We start from the raw sequence: 22,677 nt of genomic DNA, 5'->3' as shown, positions 1-22,677 counted from the left end.
CGACCAGGAACGCCCCCAAATCCTTCAAGGCGCAACAGCCTCATCTGGTGCAAAAGGCTCCCAGCTGCCTGCCCTGCGCCCCCATTCTGTGGTGGTTGGGGGTTCGCCCGGGTACGCAACCCGTGCGCAGTCTGCCCACGATAGAGTCAGACCGGGGGTGTGCTGACAATCACCAATGTCATCAAGCGTAGACGACGTGCAGCAAACGGGTCAGCATCCTAAAATGGCCCAGGCCGGACTTTGCCATAGCTTTTTAGCACCAAGCTAGCAAAACCCGCTGCCGCGATTCGAGATTGCCAGGAAACAGTCGAGTTGCCGGCAACGGCGGTGGGGGTGTCAGTTGTGACAGATGCTCTGACCGGCGATCTGCCATGTATGTAGGACAGGCGCGACGGCTGCCAAGATTGATCCATTGTGCAGTCATGCATGGGGGTGCGAGAAATGCCGCAGGTTGTTTCGTTGGTAAGCTACGACGAAATTGGCAGCTAACCGGAGGGCGACTGAGTTTTGTGCCAACTGCCGACTCGCGTCTCTGTGCTCGCTATGCCGCCCTCAGGAGTTCAATCGGCGAAGCAAGAACATGACGGCAATTCGAACAAGCAATGAATCAGACCCTCCTGCTTGAGACAGCAGGTTTTCATCGTATAGTACTTGTTGCGGCTCAGTTCCTCCTGCCACGTAGACAAAATCGCATCTTTCTGGGCTACAAACCCCATGCCATCATCGGGGCGTAATCGATCTGCGCATCGGCGCGCCGACCACTCCGCTCGTGCAAATGATTAATTTTTTCAGCCCTGGTATCGCACAGATGTTACACTGAAGGCAATCTGGTGGCAGCGAGCTGCTAGTCAGTTTTGGGTGGGCGGGAGGCCGAACAATGTAACGTCGGGAAAAGACCGAGACTACGGAGGTCGCTTTCAAAAGTCTTGTCTGACAGGGGGGGCCTGCTAGTGTGCTATGGGTTGCCTACATACAATTTTGGCTAGGATCAGCCCCTTCTTCGCTCCCGTCGTTCCTCTGCCCTACCCTCCTTATACTCATTACCTCCTTCTAGCTCAATAATAGTTTTAACATGCTTAGGCAGGCGCTCAATCCATGATTGAATACGCGATTGAGGCAATTCCTGCCAAGCTGCCTCCCACACCGTGATAGCCTCCTGGCGGCTCTTTGGCGCGCCCTTCCTTGTGGTCACTCTCTTCAGAAAGGGCCAACAAGGCTCTATAGGGTTAAGATCAGGGCTATTACCTGGCCATAGGAGCCGCTGTACCTCATAAGCCTCATAAATACGCTGTTGAATATAGTGGTTATGTGCTGGAGCCTTGTCTTCTTGTACGAGAGTTCCTGGCCTTGTAATAGTACAAGCTTTGGCGAAAGGGATCAGCTTCGGCACCAGAACCTTCGTCTGATAAGCATACCAATCGATGCCTCCTTTAAGGCTGCGAGAGAGCTTTCCAGAGCGTTGATTCCAGCGCCATTGAGGCTGCCTTCCAGGCTTCTGGCGGAGCCCTAGCCGGCGCATCTGTGTATTCAATTCCCACGTCTCTCGTGCCAGAGGCTCCAGCTCAGCGTTCAATTCCTTCACTGCTGCCTCCGCGAGGCGTCGATCTTGGGCTGTTTCTGGCTTCCAACAGTGGCTAGGGCCCTTCTTATCATAAGAGAAACAGCCCCAGAACATAAATTCAGAGGTGCCTTTCCAACGCTCACGAATACAGCTGCGGAGGAAGGCCTCTTCAGGCCGCCGCCAGAGGCGATAGCCTCCTCGGCGATGCAAAAGAACAACAGAGGTCTCATCAGACCAAATAACCTTCTTCCAGTCCTTAAGGCTCCAATTCTCTCGCTCCCTGCACCAACGCAGCCTCTCATCCCTCATCTTCTGTGTCAGACCAGGCTTCCTCGTCGGCTTCGTCTTCCGGAAGCCTGCCTTCTTTAAGATACGCCACACAGTTGGCCCTGAGATAGGAATTCCAGCTTCAGTCAGCTCTCCAGCAAGCACACCACACGTCTTCTCCCTGCCGTACCTATCTAGCTTAATCTTCTTCAAGATAGCCTCCTGGTTCTCTGCTGTTTGTTTGCTCGGCCGGCCACTTCGTGGGGCATCTTCAAGATAGGCATCCTTGATAATGATTGGTCGAAGATTTGGGTCAAAGCCTCGCTTGATCGCTCGGGCATAGATTCGATCAACCTGACGGCTAGATATTCCAGCCAGGCCGGCAACCTCAGTAGAGGTTTTGCCACTGCAGGGTGCCTTAAGAGTAACCACGAGAGCTCGTGTCGCGATGTCTGTCTGGCGGACCATTTTGGCTACTTAGTAAGGGGTTGTAAGAAGGAAAGAGGGGTAGGTTACCTAGTAAATTAGGTGGGCAGGGCCCCTTGTAGCCTAGGCAGGCCCGGACCCCTGTCAGACAAGACTTTTGAAAGCGACATCTGTAACCGTGACGAGTAATAACCTACCTACCAAGAGGACGGCACTGCCAGATCTGACGTACCTCGTGGTCGATCTAGCGCCCCCAAAAAAGGGTCCGGTCGCTGCTTCGAGCTTCGTCACAGCGTGTTCGTTTATTGGCCTTGCCTGCGCGCAATCCGAAACCTAAAAGGATTGGTGGAAACGTCTCGCACGTCGCTGCGTGAACCGCCGCGCATTTATTGGTGCAACTTGGCGATGCTTTTCTCATCCAATCCCGACGGAGCCAACATGCTCTGTAACAGGAATGTACAGAAAGCATAGCCATCGACTATTTGACTCGCAATTTGCGGTCTGCTCCAACCCGAGGCCCATGAATCGGGGAAACTTTTAGTTTGGACCCGTGTTTCGGAATGACAGAAGTGCCCATCAGTCCATCAGCCTTTCCGCCCGCATTGCTGCAATACGGGGCATTTAGGTTTTGCTTGGGGTGCGGATGAGTCTGCCTGCAGCTCGGTTCGAAGGCTGTGCGGGAGACCCCTGCAAATACTGGTACAAACTCAAGTGGACTGTGTTCCGAGGTGGAAGTATTTGGTCACGGACGTCGAGGAAAAATTCCTAGCTAGATGAAAGCTGCGGAGGTTCTTTGGTTCGGGTCGCCGCAGTATCTGCAGTAGCTACCCGACGGCGCCACCAGCCACCAGCCACGAGCCGATGACCGCGTGTAGCACCACTGAACAACGAATTCTCCAAGTAATAGTTTGACACCGACGTTTTCTTCAGCCCTGGGTCCAAAATGCAGAAGACAAACCGTATGACTTCGCTTTAGAAAACCACGCTTGACCAATTTAACACGTCTTGTTCGAAGCTTCGCCCTTGCATACCCCACGGGAGAGGTACCCGTTCTGTCGCGGCGTCGACCTTATAGGCTCCAATGCGAATCCTACGTGGGATTCTGGGAAGATCTATTTCCGGGTCGGATAACGACAACCCTCGAAGGACATGGTTCCATTAGCACTGCCCGCGCGCTATTGCCAGAGGAGCGAGAAAAACATCCGACCAGGCAGGTTCTGGCCGGATAGAATGCTCTGCTCATCCCGGGACCCTGGGCTGGGGTACGAGCCAGTAAATTGCTACTGGAACCTCAACCGTAGGAGATGTGGGTATCGTGGCTGACAACCAGCCATGGAGGGCCGGGATGGCGCGCCACGCCAAACTCAAAGCCATCTCAATGCGAGTGGTGACTGTGCTCAGCTGGGGCTGGCATAATCGGCGCGATATGGCGGCGTGAGAGCTGGCCCCAGTCACAACCACCGATCCAAGATCCATACGATCCCAGGACACACAGCATAGATGGCAAAGGCAGCAGCACCACCGATCCTGTCGCTGCAGAGCGACTAACCGAGTTGTTGCAGTCTCGTAGGCGGGCAGCGGCAGCTTGCAGAAAATCGCAGCGTGTCTAACCAGTCCATTTTTTTTTCATACTATGTCTCGCAGTCTGCAGCGCCCGTGTTGTTTGGTCGGGCCGGAAGACCCGGGAACGGTGCGATGTCGCGCTCGGCTGTCGCTGAGAGCAGCAATTGCGCGGCGCACCGACATGCTGCTCTGGGCAGGCAAATTGGTAATGAGTAGCCGCAGTCGGAGCTGCCATGGCTGGACAGCTTAGTTTGTGATGATGCTAGCCTTGACTGCTCCCTGTAGTCGTAGGTGCTGACAGTGGGCTCGTGACAGGCACATCACCACTGCCAAGGAGGTTTGACAGGCTGCCTCGGGTCGCCTAGGACTGGGTGCCAAGAGCGCGGCAGCCAACACCGCCGCCACAGTACCAATAGAGCCGCCCCAGGACCGTTGGAAAGCCAGACTGGGTTCAGTACCCGGGCGGGGCTGATTTCTGCGATGAAACGAAGCCAGGCGTGGGGACACACGATTGGGTGTGCCCATTCGAAAGCCTCGCCGCTGCCCAGGAAAGCCGACTCCACCGGAGAGAGTCGGTGTTGAAAGCCCGACGCCACGGCCCAGTTGATCTTACGGAGTGCCTGTACGAGGACAGCCTGCGGGGACGTGCGTTGTTGGCCATCCGCGCTGCCAGGTGGAAGCGTCGGAAACTCTGATGTATCCCTCCAGTGGACGGGCTGGCAGCCCGGCAGCCTGGCCGCAGAACTAACGATGAAAGGGTGGATGAAATTTGATAGAGTTTTTTTTTATTTGGTTCAGTGGCCTTCGTACTGCCCGTCTTTGCGCAACCGAGATACTGCAGGGTTCGTGAGGTTACATCGAGACCCCTTTTCTTACGTGTCCTGTCAAGCATGAGTGCTTGTTTCCTGTTAAAAGCATAATAATAGAACGGGGAAATGCAAGATCTGTGCCAAGCAGTACAAAAGCTTGTAAGCGATGGAGGGCGGTCGTGGACGGATAAGTCCGTTGCGTTGGCGTGACATGCCGATGCCTAGGCTTGTTAGCGGGCAGGCCACGCAGGCTTCCCTGGGTTGTGACATGCCGTGTGCGTCTGTGCTAGCCGGGACCAATTCTCAAGGGCAGCGATTTAGAACGAGCGTGGGCGAACCATTTTAGGTGAAACATGTGCTAAATGCGTAGTTTCGCATCGGCCCTGCGAGAGAACGGGCAAAAGGGGGATCATCCGAAGGGCTGGCGAAAATACGGCTGGGGGCTGTTCGGGGTCAAATGTCGGTCATTGCTCGAGTTTGCCAATCAGCTTGATGACAACGGCATGGTCAGGATTCGGGGGGTATTGCTGATCATTGGGGCGTTGCGGGAGCGACTTGAATATCCTTACGAAGGGGATAAACGCATGCAGGTTTGGTCTGGGGAGTTGGCCGACGGCGGGCAACAGCCAAATGGTAGGCAGACATGGGTACCTCAGGCATGTGCGTTGGCAAACAGAGCGCGCGCTGCATCATCGCTCTCGCATCGCAGCATCGCACCAATATGCAGGTATATCTATACATCATACATAATTAATGATGCGTCATTTCTTATGGCTGATTGCCCGTGGTTGGAGCGATGGTTGATTGATTATCGGGCTTGCGAAGGGGTGCCGCCAGCCCCAGCCTACCACGGACCAGATCAAACGAACTCTGTTAGGCGGGCGGCGGGCAAAAGCGGCCAAAAAGTCCATTGCGCCAGCACAAAGAAATGCACAAGTCGGCCGACGCATCACATGGACATCCATATGCATGTACTCATGTTGGCGAGACATGAGCGGAAGCAGCAGAGACACGCATACGACGGCCCGTTGATGGTCTGGAGGAGCACCGTCTGGTTTGGCTGTTGGTACATACTCAGCCGCAGCGCCTTCGGCGACGCACCTAGGTAGCTAAACAGACCACAGAACAGAATCTTGACAAAAAAAAAATAGAGATAAAAACCTGCTGCATGTCGTTGTCATTATTGCAGCAACACTATCCTCATGCATAATCTCATTTCCCATCCATCGGCCACGGCGCAAATGCATTGACTGCATGGCCTGGAATATTGTCTGCAGGCGCTGTCAAATCAGGACAGAGATCTAGCATCGCGCATCGATCAGGCGATCGGAGGGTGCTTTTTGCCCCACTGGTCGGTCTCTCTAGAGGAACAACTGCGTCAGCAGGGCGAGCCGCTGGGCCGTCTTGAGTGGCCAGCAGAGTGACACATGGATCGCAACTTTGTGCGTTGGCGTTGGCGTTGGCGTACGAGATCGTGACCAACTACCGCTGTGAACTGCGCCCAGGAAAAGCAAACAGCAAGAGAAACAAAATGACGCCCTCTCAGCCCGCAATCTGCACCCACACTCGCTCTCGCTCTCGCAAGCCTCGGATTCCCGAAAGGGTGTGCTTCGACGAGCAAAAGAGTTTGAGCAAGCAGCCCGCCGTGCCCGCCCAGGAGCTAGCTGTGGCTGGCTGGCGTGGCTTGAGGCTGGGAGGGGACCCCTCTCACCACACACCCCCCTGGCAGATTAACCCAGCCCAATTATTTGTTTCTGTTATTAAATACTAGTTCGTTTTATTTCATTTCAACAAGGTCCCTCGGGCTTGATCTCCATCTCAGGACGAGTACCCGCCCCCCGGAGCACCGCACAGCGCAGCACCCAGCCGTTGGCTTGCCCAGCGCAGCGTACGGGGAATCCGCCCCTCCCACGCGGCGGATCTCCTATTGTTCATCTGACTAGCAAAAGGAAATACCAGTAATAGCAAAACAGGGCCCCTTCGATTGGATCAAGTCATCATCCATTTACCCCTGCTCAAATTACCAGGTGCAAGCGGCTCCATCCTCGCGAATGCTTCCAGAAGGTCAGTCGGTGATGCCGATGGGATGCCGCAACATCGATGGGGCGGAGCTATGAATCAAAGAGTAATAATAGTCAACACCAACGACGTACTCAGTAAGTTGCCCGGCTAAATTTGGTCCGAGCCGAGCTGCAAAGCGTGTGGACTGGGGGCCGACACCATGCTGCAGGAATGGGCAGGCAGGCTGGCAATAAAAATGCTACACATGATGTGCCCCCTTCTGGGAGGTACATTGGCTGTCAGCAGAAACCAAAAACTCTTGAGCCATCACGCGCCGCTCCTTATGGACCCTTGCCAAGAAATTTCTCGAGGTCATGCCAAGCAGCTGTGTCTGCGGGTGCGTGACTCTGCATCAAAGATACATGTCGTCGGACCAGCGGGAATGTGCGGACGAGGAGGGGGCCAAGCCTGGCGCTGCGTAATGTGGCCGATCCCGCATGCTACGTTGATGATCTGAGACGTTTAAAACAGGTGCATATATTAATCAACCGTCCAGATATGGCGCTCAGCTTTCTCACCGCCGTTACTGCGCTGACAGAACCGCCCAGCCCCAGAGCCCACACTCCTCGTCATGCAGGCTAAAGGTCATAATTCTCCTACAGGATAATATTGATTTCCGCAACGCACACGCCCCCTGCAATGCACATCGTGCATGAGGCAAAGTAAAAAAAGCTTATTACATGTACGGATACCGAATCATTCCGGGCTGGCTGAGCCTCGTCTAGCACACAGCCTGCTTTGTCGTCATTAGTGAAATGAGTCGATGCATACGGAGTATACCTGTCCGAAAAAGCCAAATACGCCGGACGAGCGTGCTCTGCCAAGCTAAAATGGTTAGAGGAGGACGCCTGGTACACATGATCAATATGAGTTACCCTGTTCTGGTTCAGCATGTTACCATACTCGTCTCCTCTTCCAAGTAAAGAGGAAAATTATTACCAACATATTATCAAGATGTTAATAAAGGACAAACAACAAGCATGCTGATCAGATGAGCCCACAGCCGGGATGTTCCCACTCCCGATCTGGAGGCAGTGCGAGCGGCGTTTCTTCCCCGGCGACGTGAGTCGTTGTTTTACGACAAATACGACCTGTCAGGCGACAAGCCATGGAATTTGCTTACTTTATTATTATCATTTTGGTCTTCGAGGCCTGCAAAGAACGACTGCTGCTATGGCACGCCTCTCTGTATGGGGACGGCATAGTTAACAAATCGCGTGTGACATTCAGCGGGGACCTTCGGTCATGATGGGAAGGTAATGTGGGAGAATAAACAAAGCTCTCGTCAATCGGACCGGCCATGCACGCTGGAGATGGACTGCCGACTTCACTCGGAACCGTTGCCCTCTGCTGGCCTCTACTTAGCATGACCAAGTATTCCGAGCATGGCCGATGTCGACATGCTCAAGAGTGGGAGGGCCGGCACCGGCAAATGCCACGGGCATTGCGCACCGGCTGGCCTATGCGCACCTTTCCACTCACGCGGAAGAGGGCATGTCTTTCTGTTCTTCCAAATTTCCATCGCGGCCGATTTTTCCTCCTTCGGAATGCCCTCGTGTCTCATTCCATCCCCTAAGAGAAAAATTGCGTGAATGTTACCAGGACGTTCCGGCAGACCAAAGAAAAGTCTTGGCCAACACAGCCATCGCCGGGTCGTCCCAGCGGCGGAGAATGACCCCAGGTGTGTTTAATTAGGCTTCTGCGATGCGCCATCGATAACGGCCGTGCCCGACCAGCGCCAACTCTTGTCGTGATTACAATGGGCTGTTTCTGTCTGCTTTTTTTCTTCTTCAGATCTGCCGAGAACCCCTAAAAGAGAGGCTTATGCGCTGTGGGGTGTGTGGGTGTTACCACGGCACTGGGAAAGACTATGTTGCAAAGGGTAAACTAGCCAAGGAAAATGGCAGTTTATGGCTCATTGCTTGAATAAAACAAATAATAAAAAACAGGCCATCATGCTGGAAAACAATGCGATGCGCTCATGCAAAACGGCCGAGCACTGAAACCTAGACTGGCGCGGGACGCACAAGCATAGACAATGAGCACGGGATGTTTGAAAGCTTGTTGAAACCAGACAAAGGCTAGAAAAGAGAGATGGGAATGTAAAAAGCCGAAGCATTGATAGTATCGCCGATCCAAATGCCGGGGTTGCACTCGCACACTTTCCGTGGGTTGTTGTCGATCTGATACGCAAGCTACCCATTTTTCCCCGGCATAAAACATTCATGCTGACCTGTCATGACCGCAACTTTGAAGCTCAGAGCGTTTGTGGTCTCCAACGGACGATAGCCGAGAGGGTGCTGCCAAACGACCCGACGGCTTTCTTGGCTTCTTGGGGGTGGTGGTGTGTGTGTGTGTGTCTGAGTGATTGTGGCGTGAGCGTCCGTGTGTCGTTGGCGTTTGGGGCATCACACAATCTATCCGCCGGCGCGGATACGGGCGATTTGCGCACACACCTAACTGACAAGAACCGGATCTAGGAAGAACGCAATAAAGCGAAATGCGCAGTTTCAAGCCAAGACAAGACATTTCAATCAACGCCAAGGCCCCCGTACTACATGACATGTTCATGACCGACACCCTTGTCGGTGTCCTGTCGATGAGCCCCGTTGATTTGGGATAGTACCTGCCTAGTATGGCTCACATCTTTTGCTCAATGTCAGCCTCCCCAAGACCAAGACCAGGGAAGGAAAGCTTCTTTCTCGTAAAGTTTTCTTAGTGATCTGTGACAACAAGAAAACCTGGGCCTGCCTCACACCCCCCACATCGCGGAACGAACGCTACGGCGATTCGGTGCCGGCGAGAGCCTGATCCCGAGGCCAGGCGGAGACGACCAACCAGAATGGAAAGCGAGGAATGAATGGCAAGAATACGGTTTCTAGCGCGTAAGAAGAAGCTCAGAAAGTGTCCCCCCCCCCCCCCCCCCCCCCCCCACAAACCCGATGGACTGGGGTGTGCGTATGGATGGACAGATGGGCAGTGCGTCGTTTTTACCTGCCAAATAAAGAAGACAGGGACGGGAAAAATGAGGTAATGAGCAGCTTATCATTACGGACGGCAGTTAATTTTGGATGAAAAAAATTTCCCATGTCTTGCTTTTTTGCGACGACGATCGATTCATCTGCGTCAACCGCTTCGCCGGCGCATGCTGAAGTGCATCGTTGGGTAATTACAGTATGCGGAGTCCAGGGCTTTGTTTTCTTCAAGATTCCCGTTTTGATTAAAATTGAACCTGATATTTGCTGGTTTTCTTTTTCTTCTTCTTCTTCTTCTTCTTCTTCTTCTTCTTCTTCTTCTTCTTCTTCTTCTTCTTCTTCTTCTTCTTTTCTTTTCTTACCCGAAAAAGGAAACGAATAAAATTCGACACATTCTTGCGTCGATTCCCACCCTGGCAAGACTCGGCTGGGCAAATCTGGTGACCCGTATCTGGCGCGCCGTCGCATCACAAAAAAAAAAATCGTCGGTGGGATCGCCTGCCGCTTGGCGACGCTACAGGGTGATCCGCTTGTAAAATTTAGGCCGTTTGGGGCGCTGAAGAAGCCACTTTTCTGGTCGTCGTAATCGGAGAAACCCCCTCCCCCCCTTCAGTGGGACTTTTGCTCGGGGGGGACCAGTTTTAGGGGGTCCAAGATGGTTTTTTCCAGCAGTGGTGGCTCATCGGCCATTGCGTTCCCCCTTGCTGTCCACTGTAGCCCACTGTAGCCCACTGTAAGGGTGAGGCTTTTGCACTGCCCACAGCGCCCAGCCCCTCCCAGCCCCAGCTCTGATACCAGATGCTCCGTCGGCCTGCGCTCGCCTCATCACATCACCCATCCATCGCCCGCCATCAGCCATCCCTCATCTCGCTTCCTCGCCCATCGCATCGTTCTGGAAGCTCCCTGCCACGTGTGACCCAATCTGCTGTCTCCGCCTTTTTTCCTTCTTCTCCCAGCTCACGTAGCCGTTCATCAGCTGTGCCCGCGCCCGCCGCCGCATCGATCCATCCATCACCACCCACGCGTTTAGCCCCCCCCTCCAGCACAAACAAGAAAGTCGTGCGAATGAGGGCGAAAACCCAACCCGCTTCGCTATCTGAGCTTCCTCTCTTGGGGCCCGGACCAATTCTCAGTGAATATCTGCCGTGGGGGCGTGCGTCTGATGCCTGGCCCCCGGAGAGTGCCGTCCTCGGGACTTGGGACGAGTCGACCATCTCCATCTCCCAGGATTCTTACTCGCCCGCTTCTGTTTCGGTCTCATCATGGTCCGCATCGGTTACAGCACGATACACGCCCGCTGCCTAACCTCTTTCCCTTTTCTGCAGAGAGAGAGGCGAATAGGCCGATGCGTTCCCAGCCGTTGCATCCACCTATCCATGCCCACGATGGCCCGACTCCACTCCCACCACCCTCGAGATTGCCGTGTTTGGCCGCATCCTGATTTCATGCAGCCTCTCTTCTACTCTTTGGGCCGTGATTGCTAACATTTTGCCCTCCTATCATCGGCCTAGTACGGGTATCGGGTCTCCTGTGCTCTTTCGTCCTAACGCAGCACCGGCCCATCTCCACCAACCACCAAGTACCCCAAACCATGTCGATGAAAGTCAAAACGTGCGAGTCATGAAGTTGCCGCAACGTCTCTGGTCGGCAAATTGTACCGTGACGCACACCGCACCCCCTTTAGAATTTCCGCAAATCGTGTCGCAGAGAAAGCAAAGACAGGCCTAGCACAGGCTCAAGGGCTCCTGCGGCCCCGATATTGTATCGCGCCGCAACAAACTGGACTGGGGAATCGAAGCGCTCACCTGTCACCGTCCGAGCGCACACCTCTAATTAGACAACACAAGGTTTGCGGGCGCGCACCCCTTTGTTCCTTTGTTCACGTCGTCTCTATTGTTTCCTATTGACCGCTCCGCCGCCTCGGTACCACCGGCCGCGAGACAAAAGATCATCTACAGCTCGGGCCAGCCGCAAAACGGCAATGGGCGTTGTTGGCTGCCTGTTCGCCGCCCGCCGCCTGGCGTCTGCCCATCACGCACCATGACATCAATTGCCGATGGGCTGCTCGGGCTCTGAACACGGCAAGCAAGAGCCCACGCCAAAACACCACCAGCACAGCCCTGGCGCCCATCGTCGCAAATGTCTCCGTAGAACTACAGACGGGTGGCGATCAGCATCGTGGCCTAATCTGCACAACAGAAACCAAGGCCACAGGCACACCCTTTCCAACTAGTCTCTGGTTGGTGATGACCGCCAGTGTTTAGACCGCCGGCAGACATTTGCCTAGTATTCTGCTGTATCACGAAGACTCATGTCTTTACCGTTTCCCCAGCGCTCACGGCAGAGACCGAGCTTGTATGCTAAAGCTACACAGCAGCTTCGTTTCTGGGAACAGCGCATGAGAACGAGATTGCTCCAGCCTCGCTCGCAATACTGACAACAGGTCAGAAAAATGTCCCGAGCTCACACAAAGAGGGTGTGGGACGGAGCACAGGCAGTTTCGGGACTAGCTCGGAGGCAAGGGCATGCCTGCCTCTCCGATATTGTGCATTGCAGGTTCCTGCACAGTCACACCCACCAGGCCACCCACCACACACATCGGCTGCCTGATGTGTTGACCAGATGTTCCATCATGCCCTTGGCTTTGCCGCGTGCCTGTGATACCTCCAGCCTTGTTGTGCAGGGAGATGTGTGCTGCGCCGCGGAGGAGTTAGCTCACCGCTTCCTCTGGGGCACTCGTAGCATCGTTACACATGAACGTCGCAATGCTACTGCTACTACATGGCAGCAGACTGCGACAGCTAAATTCAATAGCGGAGGGCCAAGAAGAGAATCCTTCTCCATCATGCTCGTCATCTCGCTGGTGGTGGTGGCCACGCTGGAGGAGCATCGCAATCTGAGCTAATCGGCCATTGGCGGCGTTTTGGGGCGGGACGCACCCCAACCAGTCCAAACTAGCGGACAGACCTCGGGGACAACGCAGTAGCCAGCTGTGCGCGCGCAAATCGCTCAACAAGGCGTCGAGAAGGCTCAAGTGCGGGAACCACTAGCAGAAACGAGCCTGCCCCGCCCTCTTCATCTGCGTTGCTAAAAGGTGCGATGTAACGCTGTCGGAAAGGTGTGGGCGATGAGGAAACCCAAACTTGGCGTGTAGCCACTTTTGTTTTATTGGAGGCGTCGGGATCACAAGGGGAAGAGGAGGAGGGCTAACGTGTTGGCAGATGTGCTTTTTGGATAGTTGCATGTACTGTCGCGGGCCCTTGCGAAATGCATGCAGGATACAGCATGCATGTGAGCACGGAGCTGAGAAACGACAAAGGCCACATACTGGTATACCAGTGAGGGAGCCAAGACGCAAGGATGTGTAGCAGATGACGCAGGCGGAGAAAGTGTCCGTCACCCTAACACCAGAGACCTCGGCTGGGTGGTCCAACGATTCGTCGCAGGTAGATTAGTAGGAGCGTTATTTCCTTTTGGCTGCCTGTAACAATATCCTGCGCCCGCCCAACGGCCTGGTCATCAATCACGGGGATCGAAATCGCGATCCAGAACCTGGGAAATGACCAAATCAAGGAAGAAGAGGAGGGTGTGCGCGCATGTATCTACGCAAGTGTGTGTGGCTCCTTGCCATCAAAGGGACATGAACTAGCGGTGCCAGCAAATGGGGGATCCATTTTCCCATGGGCAATGTGATGAGACAAAACAGGCAAATGATTTCTGCAGTGGAATCGAAGCGAAAAGCGATTGCAGAGTGTCAGCCGGCCCAGCTACCTCAGCCCAGCCCGTCGAGCTGAAAGAAATCTCGCTTGCGGCCGCCCTTTTTTATCTTGGACGACGGGTAGCCACATCCGATCGCTGTCGTGTACCAAAAGTTTTTCTTTTTCTTTTTGTCTTTCCCTTTGAGATAAAAAGTCGGTATTCAGATACGGCAAGGCAGGGCCGCCCGCCGCGTTGGGGATTTTAATTTCCACAGCGGGGTTCGATGTTACTCGATGGAAGAGATGCGTGCACCCAACCAACTTGCGTGTACCAGTATGTGTGTGTGTGTGTGTGTGTGACTTGATGAACGAGAGCCATAAATCAGGCTGGAGCTGGCTTTGGTGAGAGGAGAACGGGGGGTCCGGCGCTCATCCGTTCATCAACTCCGAAACGGCCGCGCGGGCGGGCGCGGGCGGCGTCGCATCGGACTGTGCTGAGGTGTGTCGCGCCCAAAACTACCCATCGCAGCCGAGCCAGAGCTTTGCTTGCACAGCTTTTACTTGCGGCCTGCTTTCTCTCTCTTCTGGTTGGGCCAACACATCCGATGCGAAAACCTTTTATTTTAGACACCAGTGCACTGATGAAAGGAGGGGGGAGGGGGCGTGTTTATGACAGAAAAGGTGAATGATGGAGGGGGCGTGGGAATGCCCACACAAGGAAGCGATGCATGCATCTGATCTGTGGGAGATTCCTAAAAGTACGCCGGTGTTGAGGTTGTTGATTACAAGAAAAGAATAGCAACGCGGAGGAGATGATGTTGCCCTGCATTGATGAGGCCTTTTTTGTGTATAGAGCGCCCGTTTGCTGCCTGGACGGCCACACGTGAGAAGAAAAGCACAACCACGCACACTCCCCCTCCACCAACATGGCTATGATTGCAGAAATGAGAATTCGATTTTTCTTTTGTAGTGTACTGGAAGTTACGCACACGACCACTCACACTCACGACCACACACACACACACACACACACATACGCAGCCTGATGTGGAAGGACGGAGTCAAGGCGAGCCTCGTTTACACACGCGCCCTCGTCTTCCCGATTTGTAATGAAATGCTACTGTGGCGGCAGCCCATTTTCCGCATCTCCAGATGCCAACAAAAAGACTCGCTCCAAAATGAACAAAATAAACAAACAAAATAAAAACTCCAACCCATTGAACCAGATTCACACGAGTGGTGGCCCTTTTTCTCCTGGCGTTCGTTTTTTTTTTCTTTTTCTTCTTCCTGGTGGTAAGCGGGCGGCTTAGCTCTTGGCCGCCCGCTCGTCACCGGCGCTTCGCGACAAGGGGAGCGAGCCGTCTCCGCAGATTGTCGTCTGTGTTACGGATACATGTGTGTGTGTGCATGTGCGCGCAACCAACATGGCGCAGCTCGGCGGACTTTTTGACAGGCCCAAATGAAGAGGGAGGGGCAAGGAGGAGGCGGCGTCCGCCGTTGCCTCTCGGCGCACCAGTAAACGTTGCATGGCAGCATACGACACGAAGATTGTTTTTTTTTTTTCCTCCTTCCTTTGGAGGACCACGGCCACGTCCACCTTTTCCCCTGCCCTCTTTGGCCGAAAGGCTCGTTTGGACGTTCGGCCCCGAGCATCTGAGCGTTTTTGGCGCCCGCACGCACATGCGCGCTCTAACCTTGTTTATCAACCATATTAACACCACGGGGCGTAAATGGCTTGACTTGCTACGATGAGCGCCCTGCAGTTTTATTGCTTTTTTTTTTCTTTCCCTCTTCTTTCTTTCAGGCAGGTTTCAAGGCCTCGATGTAGATGTGCTTGCTGATGAGACCATGACGCATGCTTGCTGCCGCATACCGCGGGGTGGGCGGCCAAACGCCCGGAAACCAACGCTGAGATGATCGTGATTTGCGAGGCCGCTCGTGACCACCGTGTTAGAAAGCCCATCGTCATTCCGTGCGTTCCGAGATGCGAGGGCGGGGAACTTTTTCCTTTTTGTTTTGGTCTCAGATCATGAACCAACCTCGTCTTTTCCTGCGGCCGTCTCGCTCTTCGCACCCCGCCAGAGTCGAGGTGCTTTTTTAACTTACTGGCGGACTGGTATTAAATGCGACAAGGTCATCGGACCAGTGGCGTTTTCTGCGAGGGGGTAGGCAAGGCGAGTATCAGATGTGTGTGTGTGAGTGTGTGTGCGTGCTACGTTTTGATGGGCTTGAATCATGGCCGGGCGAGCCTTCTTTCTCAACTACGTGGGAAACGCTGCTGCGGCTGCTTTACGTGATCTACCCAAAACTCATCGAGTGCAGCATGCTGCGGCTCGCTCATGCAAGACTTGCACCACAACTTTCGTTGGCCGATGAAACACTTTCTTGGCCGGTCGGCCGCGGCGGTCCTTTTGTCAGACCACCACCACATTTCAATGAAGAGGGTGTGGTGGTGGAATCGAACAGGCTAGCGTCGAATCCTTTTGGTGAAATCGACAGACGGGGAGGGGGATGGAAATTGCTACCACAGAGATTCCCGCTGCCGATATGATGTTGTGCTTTTTGACAGCGAAAAAAAAATGTGACCTTGGTTAGCTGCACCACACACAAAAACTGGCCTGCTGCTCCCCCACCCCTCCCCCTTCACATTACCACCAAGTACACACACACACACAGCTGAGGCAAGGCTGGGCTGGCAAGCCCTCTCTGAATCAGGATGGCGCCATAACAATGCATCGTCGCAGCCAACCCAGCCTGATAACTAGACGACAAGATGAAAAAGAAAAGGCGGCGCGAAACCTTTGTCCGATTGGGCCAGCCGCACTTTGGCCGTCGCAGGTGACCCTCTCCATCTTCCCTACCCTACTCCCTACGTTTTGCAGCCGACGAGCTTCCTAAAGCGGATAAACAGCCGTCCTTGCCAATTAAAGATGGGTAATCGTTATTCTAGAAGAAGAATGTAAAAATACACACCGTTTTCGAAATCAAGGCGGATGGGGGGAGCGGAGAACTTTCGCGTCGTCAAAGGCTGGTTGGCAGCGGCGGCGGCGGCGGAAACCAACATTCTGGTAACGGACCTCCACGCCCCCGCTTTTGGCGTGAAGCAGAACGAGGCATCTCATAAAAAGGGCTGGTCGGACACCGAGGGGGAGTAAAAAGAACATATACCCACACGCATTTCGTAGCCCCAGCTGAGCAGCCCCGTCCAAGAGTTCCACGATGAGGCGTATATTGGATCCATCCGCTGACATCCAAACTTTTGGGTCGGGCTTCTTTTTTATGGGCTCACTGGACGCCTCGTTACTTTTCTGGTATCGAGAAGGGGGAAGAACCCTGCTCGTACGGTATAGAAACTGACGCAAGTGGGTGGTTGTTGCTTTCTTGCGAAAACGAGGATGGGTGACATGGCGTCGCCGTGCTAGCAAAGTATGTTTTTTGCGCGGCGCTTCTCGGCATAATAGCAGAAACGGTGGTGCAAGTGAACACTCCGCAGAAAGCAACGGCCGGGCTTTTCTGTCGCAACATACGAGGGATCTGGCCCGAGGAGGGCGGGTTTTGAGCATGAAATGGGAAATGATGAGAGACGCAAGCCTGGGCTGGGGGACTTCTTGGCACCACGTTGTCGGTTCCACCTGTGGAGAGATGGGCAGAAGAAGTAGTAGTGGTAGAAGAAGAAGCTCATCCGCGGCGGTTGGGTGGCGAAAAAGAACGGAGGGACGATCAAGATAGGTGGCAGATACGCATTTACGATATAGGGCGCACGAGTCAAGAAACGGCTTGCTCCGCGAGTAATCTGGCGGGGGCAACTGTGAAATGACAGTATGAACTGACGCATGATGCATTCTCGACGGTAACTTGATGGATACGCACCTGAAAGTAATGTACGAACATGAACGCCTTGTGAGGCAATTATGGGATCACCTGCAATAACGACCTGATTCAGACAAGGCAACCAACCAGACTGCTCAGAGACTTGCGTAACGAGTCCAATAATACAAGGGTGCCCTTTATCAGGCTCGCTCCGGTTTGAGAACATTCTCTGGCAGGCACTTCATTTCCCATGGCCAGGTGGGAATTTCGGCCATGCCTCGTTGGGGACATAGACGAGGCCTTCCCCCCCCCATCGTCGGGGGCGGTGTTTGACTGAGAAAGAAAGAGCGGCAGTTGCGGAAAAGCATATACTACGCCCGAGGGTGTGGCAGACTTCAGCCAGGGCTTGGAACGCCGGACCCCCAAATCCGCGGCCGATGGGGAAATAGAAATAGCAGCATTCAGTGACATACATACTGGTTCGTTGACATGTTTCCTGCTGGCCACCCCTCTTTGTCGTGGGACCAGTCTTACCGAAAAAAGACAAAAAGAATCACACACGAAATCTGCGTAAGCCTCGATTTCACCAAGAGGACCCTCCAGCTGAGCAGCCCAGTGGGAAAGAAGGCGCTGTAGAAAACCAGGCTGCGTGGGGGACTGGCCAGATTGGTACCCAGTAAGTTGAACAGAAGGGGGGGACGATTCCCGGGTGAGCCGCGGACTCTGGCGCCGCCTTGTGGTTTTTGATTTGGCCGCTTCTGGTCATGGCAAAACCCGCGCCGCCCCATGATGGTTTCGACGAGGTTCGTAACGGGGGGGAGGTTAGTTGCTTTGGGCTGTGCCGACGTCTGCCTAGAAGCTCTCGTTTGGAGCGGCTCGCTCGATCTCGATGCTCTTCTCCAACCTCCCGGCAGCCGGTGCGCTCATCTCGGAAAAGTGTAATACTTCTTGCAGCAAGAATAGGGATTCAAAGAGTAGAACCCGAGTGCGGACGAGTGGAGGAGAAAGAGGCTGTAAACGTGGGAATGGGATGATGCTGGAGAGGGACTTTCGTCTGGAGTGGGCTATCGCCAGTGGACCCCAGCAGCGGCAGGCACCCTTTGCGAGGCGACATGGGTGATAATCGAGCGAAAAGCCCCAGCTGGTGGCCTCGTTTTATTATTATTAAAAGCATTATTGTTATCATCATTAGTACTGCTGATGACTTTTTCCTTGTCGTGGTGGACTACAGATTACATACGCAGGCAAGGCCCGGCTACAGCTTCCAGTGGCTTTTTTAACCGGGGCGTGCTCTAAACGAAGAAAAAGAACGAAAAAAAAAGCGCCACGCCACGAGGCAAACATCCTGGCTCCGTCCAGCCATCGGATCTTACTGTCAACGGGTTGCAGGTGTCTGGGGTGGCTGGCCCCATGATGCGTGTGTGTGTGAGATTTACGTTCGGAGATGGGCCAGTTTTAGAACCCCGAGGTAATCTTGGCTCTCGGAACTTGTCCACTAGGGAATAAGCAGCTGGGTATTCCTGAGGTAGCATCGGATGACGATGAAGGTGACGATGGAGAGAAGAGGAAAAGCATGCAGAGTTGTATTGTGCATCTGGATTAGAATTTTCGCGAATCGGCAAAAGAACCATCGTACTGGTAAAACGAGGGCACATCGGTCAGGCTAGTTGGAATGGGCTGAATGGATGGATGGATGGATGGGCTGGAAAGTTTGTCGCGCATCTGCCTTCGGAGTACCAGGAAAAAAAAAACAGACTTTCGGCCGGGTTCCGTGGCTTCGTCGGCCCCCCCTCACCCCCTTCATCGTCCAGCTGCGCCATAATACGGCCCTAAAAAAGGACAATAGAGCGAGGAATAGGAGGAGAGAGGGGAGATGGGCAGTGATGCAACGTCGAGGTTGGGGAGAGACGTGGGCACACAGATGCGAGTACAGAGATGCATACAGATGGGGGGCACGAGATGCTGGCAGAGTGACACAAGGAGATCTTGATGTGCTGCGTCGCCTCGCTGCAGATGGCCGTGTGATGTCCTGCAGAAAAAAAGCAATTTTTTTTTTTTTTTTTTTGAAGAAGAAATAAAACAGTACGGTGAAGCGGCTGTTGTGTGCAGAGTATTCGGAGTGACGAGTAACGCAGTCGCAGCAGTCAGTCGTCCCCAGTGTCTCTGAGAGCGCGGTGTGGCAGTGGGTACTGAGTATTGACTGGCTGGTTATTCGTGCTGGTGCTAGCCAATGGGCAGAGGAAGGAAAAAGGAATGATTCAAAATAAGAACCGGCCGGGCTTTGCCTGGCCTGTCTCTGTGCCACTGGGTCATTAGCCTGCCGCGCGATTCATCTTAAACCGAGCCCCAGTCTTTTTCTCTCTGGCTAATTTATCGCACTTTTTTATTTTCTTCCGTTTTATTTTATTTTCTTTATTTTCGCCGTTGCCCACTTCCCACCCTCACCCCACATACACCCCCCCCCTGCCGACCAGCAGAGTTGCCGGTCGCTCGTCGACGCCGCTCTCATCTTGGCTCCACGCCTCCCCCAAAAGGGCGCTGGCCGAGGTCTTTGCACTCCCACCTGCACTCCCACCCTCACTCCCACCCTCCTCCCACTCCCAAACCTCGTGTCCCCCGATTCCTTTTGATTTTATCGAGCCTTGCTGCCAAGTCAGATGTATCGACGGCCTAAAAACGCGCCAGATCCTCCTTTGTTGCACACGCCCCCTACCGCAGCGCGCGCAAAACCGGAGATGCAGTGGCCTTGCCAACTTACCCTCTCCTGCTCTGCCCCCCCCATCTGCCTCCCCATCTTGGTGTCATTGCCACGCGCATATGGAAACGGGCGACTCCAGAGCCCGGCATAGGTCCGTCTTACGCTAAAAGACGAGGAAAAAAAAGAAGAGGCGGTCCAGCACAGAGTGCAACACACACGCCTGCTACCAACACACAGGCACACCATTCCACCTCGCCAGCTTTTATTAACACCCTCCCCCCCTCGTCCTCCTCGTCTAACTTGCCCGTCTTGCATAACACATATTAACAAGCCTCCCCCAACATCGTCGCCCATAACCTTTTCCAACCTCCAACGTTTTTCCACCCGCGTACATTCTTACTACCAACAACGACTTTCGTCTTGGCCCACCTCAACGTACATGTACTCGACCAGGGCAAACACCGCCATCTACACACAACAAGAATAAAACACAGAAACTGCACATCACCAACCGGCCATGGCAGCTGCCTCTGTTCTCACTCCAAGCTCCCACTATCAACCGCCGTCCTTTGCCGCCTCTACCTACCCGCCGCAATCGTCCGGCCCTTCGCCTACGCCCGCCATGATCTCCTCATCCGAGCCCCGTCGCCAACCCGACGACAACACCAATGACGCGCCTGCCCGCCAGTCGCTACCCTCCATCTCCGAAGTCATCTCTGGTGCTCGTCCCAGCCAGTATGCTCCTCACCACAGCAGCATGCCGCCTCAGCCCAGCTCTGGCGGTCTGCCGTCGCCGTTTGCTCCTCCCTCTCGTCAGTACCCCGACTCGGACAAGCACTCGCACTCGCCTCAGCCTCTGCACCCGGCCTCGTTCCCCTCGAGGCAGGACACCATTCCCGCCTTTGCCGACTCGCCCAGACCTCCGTTCAGCGGCCGCCCTGGCCTGCCTCCCGTGACGGATCGCAGACCTACACCTCCTGGCAAGCATGATGGCCCTTCCCACGGCCCTGTTCACCACGATCACCGCTCCGTCTCGGGTGGCTACCCCCAGCCTCACGCTCCCACCTCGCACCCTTACCAACCATCCCATATGCCTCCCGGCCAGATGCCGCTTCCCGTTTACCCCATCTCTCCCCGTCACGAGCACTACGATGCTCCCCGTCCCCAAACCCACGGCGAGCCTGGGCCGTATGCCGGTCGCAGATACGAACAGGCCCCCAGACACTACGAGAATTGGACGTACCAGGAGTCTTTCAGCAGAGTACGTTGGCACAGCCCTATTGCCCATATACAAGTTGCTAACAATTCCACACAGATTGGCACCCACTCCCGCACAATTTTCAACTTTGCCGAGGCCTATGGCCGCGCCGCGCAGGAGCAGCAAGGAGGCCCGCCCACCATTGAGCGTCTGCCTAGCGAACGCGAGGTCAACGAGATGCTCGCCAATGTCGACTACATCAAGCGCTCTCTCGAGCAGGTCCGCGATATTGTTCAACACACAGAACGCGCCCGCGAGGGAGCCAAGGCCAAGGGCGCCTACGAGGAAAGCCACGACGTCAACATGTACAATGACGGCATGAAACCTCACTATCCCGTCAACGAAGTCAAAAAGCGCCGCGGCGTAAGTTTGTCCAACCCGATACGTGTCAATTTACGTAACTGACTTGTCATAAAGCGTGCTGCTCCTCCTGGTCGCTGCCACAGCTGCAACAGAATTGACACGCCCGAATGGCGACGTGGCCCCGACGGCGCCCGCACTCTGTGCAACGCCTGCGGTCTGCACTACGCCAAGCTTGAGCGCAAGCGCCAACTCGAAGCCCGATCGCTGCGGCCTAAGACAGAAGAGCGCAACTGAGAGGCATGGCGTTCTAGACCTCCGTCTACCTAGATGACGCGACAAAAAAAAAACTGCATTGGTGGAACCCATCGCCATGCATCTGCCCGAGGCACTTTCATGGCTGGCGCCAGGTCCCTTTGCCTCACGACGAGGATGCAACAAACCTAAATGCAAGCCAATCAAGCAACCTCTGGTGTCGGCTGGCACAACGTTACGACATTGATCGAAACGAGGCTTGCCGAGATCCCCCAAAATTGGCCGCGACGCAGAAACAAGCGTCGCAAATACAGGACTGAGATGACTCGGATCCTAGTGATGCAAAAGCAAAAACAAAATACCCCAAAAATCATTTTCTTTGGCCAAGAAAAATGGTCTAGAGTGGCGCACGAGATGCGTACATGTTTCAACTACAATACCTCGGAGGATGACTCAAGCGAAGCAAGGCGGGAAATCAGGACATTCATGGCTGGCGTTTTGTTATTTGGAATTTTCTTGTTACAATGATTGAGTACTGAGGATGGATTCCTCGGTTGGTCTTTTTTTCCTTCTTTTTTGAACGCGTCCATTCAATTTTGCTGGGGTTGTGGGTTGAGTGTAACCCTGTTCCCCTATTGTGGCGGCAACGTTTTTTTTTCTTTCGTTTCTTTTTTTTGATACACTGTTGCACTGACATGACAAATCCGTCAAATGATGGCAACATCTTTGGGTTTCTTTTTTTCTTTCTTGTCTACACAGCATCTTTGGGAGGGTCAAGCTTTGCGATTATTCCTTTTTTTTTACTAGTTCTAGACTTATGGCCACCAGAGCAAGGCGGAGAAGAGACTACGGCGACGCAGTCTTGAACGTAAATACGCAAACAATACAAACTTTTTTAATAGAAAAATAAATTTAATGCCTGTCAACGTGGAATTCCTGTGACGATCGGTGTAGATCTGGGACGGCATGAGATGTGGCTGTGTGGGAGTGAGTGTC

The 22,677-nt window shown here is 54.1% G+C and overlaps 7 protein-coding genes across 8 annotated transcripts; 2 read left to right on the top strand and 5 right to left on the bottom strand.

The window, feature by feature from the left end:
• Window positions 1–1,197: 1,197 nt before the first annotated feature.
• LMH87_000801 (uncharacterized protein) lies at window positions 1,198–1,791 on the bottom strand (the record flags this gene model as incomplete). Its single annotated transcript, XM_056198770.1, has 4 exons — window positions 1,198–1,218; window positions 1,268–1,362; window positions 1,416–1,506; window positions 1,705–1,791. 4 exons carry the CDS (start codon window positions 1,789–1,791, stop codon window positions 1,198–1,200), a joined length of 294 nt encoding a protein of 97 aa, XP_056055687.1.
• Window positions 1,792–1,859: 68 nt separating this feature from the next.
• On the bottom strand, window positions 1,860–2,729 carry LMH87_000800 (uncharacterized protein; the record flags this gene model as incomplete). 2 transcript variants are annotated; one of them, XM_056198769.1, is made up of 6 exons in its annotated part: window positions 1,860–1,950; window positions 2,019–2,160; window positions 2,258–2,284; window positions 2,345–2,377; window positions 2,452–2,536; window positions 2,715–2,729. In XM_056198769.1, 6 exons carry the CDS (start codon window positions 2,727–2,729, stop codon window positions 1,860–1,862), a joined length of 393 nt encoding a protein of 130 aa, XP_056055686.1. The 2 variants fall into 2 exon arrangements, with proteins under 2 accessions (XP_056055686.1, XP_056055685.1); XM_056198768.1 differs by having other exon boundaries at window positions 2,019–2,280.
• Window positions 2,730–6,646: 3,917 nt separating this feature from the next.
• LMH87_000799 (uncharacterized protein) lies at window positions 6,647–7,824 on the bottom strand (the record flags this gene model as incomplete). Its single annotated transcript, XM_056198767.1, has 6 exons — window positions 6,647–6,680; window positions 6,780–6,871; window positions 7,459–7,512; window positions 7,563–7,568; window positions 7,661–7,736; window positions 7,811–7,824. 6 exons carry the CDS (start codon window positions 7,822–7,824, stop codon window positions 6,647–6,649), a joined length of 276 nt encoding a protein of 91 aa, XP_056055684.1.
• A 3,786-nt stretch (window positions 7,825–11,610) lies between these two features.
• On the bottom strand, window positions 11,611–11,941 carry LMH87_000798 (uncharacterized protein; the record flags this gene model as incomplete). Its single annotated transcript, XM_056198766.1, has 2 exons — window positions 11,611–11,815; window positions 11,883–11,941. The coding sequence occupies 2 exons, from the start codon at window positions 11,939–11,941 to the stop codon at window positions 11,611–11,613; spliced, it is 264 nt and encodes an 87-aa protein (XP_056055683.1).
• Window positions 11,942–12,114: 173 nt separating this feature from the next.
• LMH87_000797 (uncharacterized protein) lies at window positions 12,115–12,567 on the top strand (the record flags this gene model as incomplete). Its single annotated transcript, XM_056198765.1, has 1 exon — window positions 12,115–12,567. The coding sequence occupies one exon, from the start codon at window positions 12,115–12,117 to the stop codon at window positions 12,565–12,567; it is 453 nt and encodes a 150-aa protein (XP_056055682.1).
• A 3,655-nt stretch (window positions 12,568–16,222) lies between these two features.
• Window positions 16,223–16,885, bottom strand: LMH87_000796 (uncharacterized protein; the record flags this gene model as incomplete). The annotated part of the gene is made up of 4 exons (XM_056198763.1): window positions 16,223–16,254; window positions 16,334–16,450; window positions 16,533–16,648; window positions 16,704–16,885. The coding sequence occupies 4 exons, from the start codon at window positions 16,883–16,885 to the stop codon at window positions 16,223–16,225; spliced, it is 447 nt and encodes a 148-aa protein (XP_056055681.1).
• Window positions 16,886–20,385: 3,500 nt separating this feature from the next.
• On the top strand, window positions 20,386–21,723 carry LMH87_000795 (uncharacterized protein; the record flags this gene model as incomplete). The annotated part of the gene is made up of 3 exons (XM_056198762.1): window positions 20,386–21,129; window positions 21,184–21,489; window positions 21,544–21,723. 3 exons carry the CDS (start codon window positions 20,386–20,388, stop codon window positions 21,721–21,723), a joined length of 1,230 nt encoding a protein of 409 aa, XP_056055680.1.
• Window positions 21,724–22,677: the final 954 nt, after the last annotated feature.

The sequence above is a fragment of the Akanthomyces muscarius genome, chromosome 6 (genome assembly GCF_028009165.1).
Source record: "Akanthomyces muscarius strain Ve6 chromosome 6, whole genome shotgun sequence".
Lineage (NCBI taxonomy): Eukaryota > Fungi > Ascomycota > Sordariomycetes > Hypocreales > Cordycipitaceae > Akanthomyces > Akanthomyces muscarius.
Note: the sequence above shows the minus strand (reverse complement) of the source record. Positions and strands in the feature narration are given on the sequence as shown.